At 34.3% G+C, this 1,353-nt stretch overlaps 1 protein-coding gene across 1 annotated transcript; it reads left to right on the forward strand.

Annotated features, from left to right (window-relative positions):
• The first annotated feature begins 217 nt into the window (after window positions 1-217).
• Window positions 218-1,257, forward strand: LOC107047348. Its single transcript, XM_015270111.2, has 3 exons — window positions 218-293; window positions 374-609; window positions 821-1,257. The coding sequence occupies exons 1-3, from the start codon at window positions 288-290 to the stop codon at window positions 957-959; spliced, it is 381 nt and encodes a 126-aa protein (XP_015125597.1). The 5' UTR covers window positions 218-287; the 3' UTR covers window positions 960-1,257.
• The last annotated feature ends 96 nt before the right edge of the window (window positions 1,258-1,353 follow it).

Here is a 1,353-nt window from a genome sequence, read left to right on the forward strand (position 1 = left end):
AGGAATCCAAATATTTCTTATGGCACGCAACACAGTTACTTGGAAAAAATGTTGACGATGAGTTCAGGAGGAAATTGGATGCAAATGACGCAATTTATCGTTACATAAATTATTACCAGATCGAAAGATGTAACAGTGAAACTGAACAATTGAAAAAAATTAGGAAAACCCTGAAAGCCTCAGCATCGGCTGTAGAACATCTTGGGAACGATGATTGCAAGCAGCTAGCAATAATCCCTCTACTGACAGAGTATTTCAAGGAAGATACCGATCTGTTATACTTGGTGATGGACGTGAGTATTCTCCTCAGATTAAAATAGGAATTTCTGAAATTACTGCATAAATTATATGAAAATTGATTTTTTATTTACAGAGTGCAACTGCATTGAAGGACATGGAAGCAGCACTGTCCGCCACAACTCCAACACTGATTGTCCTGGGCAGATCACTATATGATCGTGCAGCTAGCTGCAAAATATTCATTGAGAAGAAGGCATGTGTTGACGTCGATAACGTTCTCCAAGGTTTTTTGGTTGTTTTCCTGGCGTACTTTGTTTTTGGATTGAAATACCCCAAACAATTGAAAAGTACCCTTGAGTTTATCCAACGGTGAGTTTTATCCCATAATCCTATGACAAATAACTCCACGTTCCATTCATTTCACTTACTATCGATTCAGGACATTTTCACTTCGTTACTTCATTTTTCCCTGTCAGACTTGTTTTGATGTCTTAATTAAATTCTCAAGAGCTCAGTTGCTCATTTCAATCCTGTGCTAATATAACAGACTTTTTCCATAATAAATTATTTAATTTTTCAGTGTGTTTCTGGACATCAATCCGGAGAAAGGGAGGAAACAGGTGGAAGGACCAGGACGTCAAAGGACATTAATAGACAGCAAGTGCAATACACTTTCTGAAAATCTGGCGACTTTTCGCGAGAAAGATGTTGGAATTTGAATTAAACTTTGTGCAAGCATCACGACCTCTCAACAATTCATAATTGTTCTTCCAATATTATAAACGAATACGTAGAATCAAAATAATTGTAATCGTAGTTTTTGAGATAGTCAGAGCTTGATGATGAATGTATTTGTCATTGCAGAATAACATGAGATATAATTCAAAATAATATAATTCTGAGGTCAACTGCATGTTAAACGACTGATTTGTGTAACTTTTACATTTGACATTTTCGTTTATTCCGTTTCAGGAAATTTTTCAAATATATATTTTGTAACTATTTATCTATACTGTAACTGCCATTATTCGTATCTCAAAATGTATAAAAAAAATATAATAAAAAAAATATCTGTAAACGATTCTTTTCATTACTTAATTTGGACCTTAAGAT

Source organism: Diachasma alloeum, unplaced genomic scaffold (assembly GCF_001412515.2).
Source record: "Diachasma alloeum isolate Michigan unplaced genomic scaffold, Dall2.0 Dall_scaffold_45188, whole genome shotgun sequence".
NCBI classification, from domain to species: domain Eukaryota; kingdom Metazoa; phylum Arthropoda; class Insecta; order Hymenoptera; family Braconidae; genus Diachasma; species Diachasma alloeum.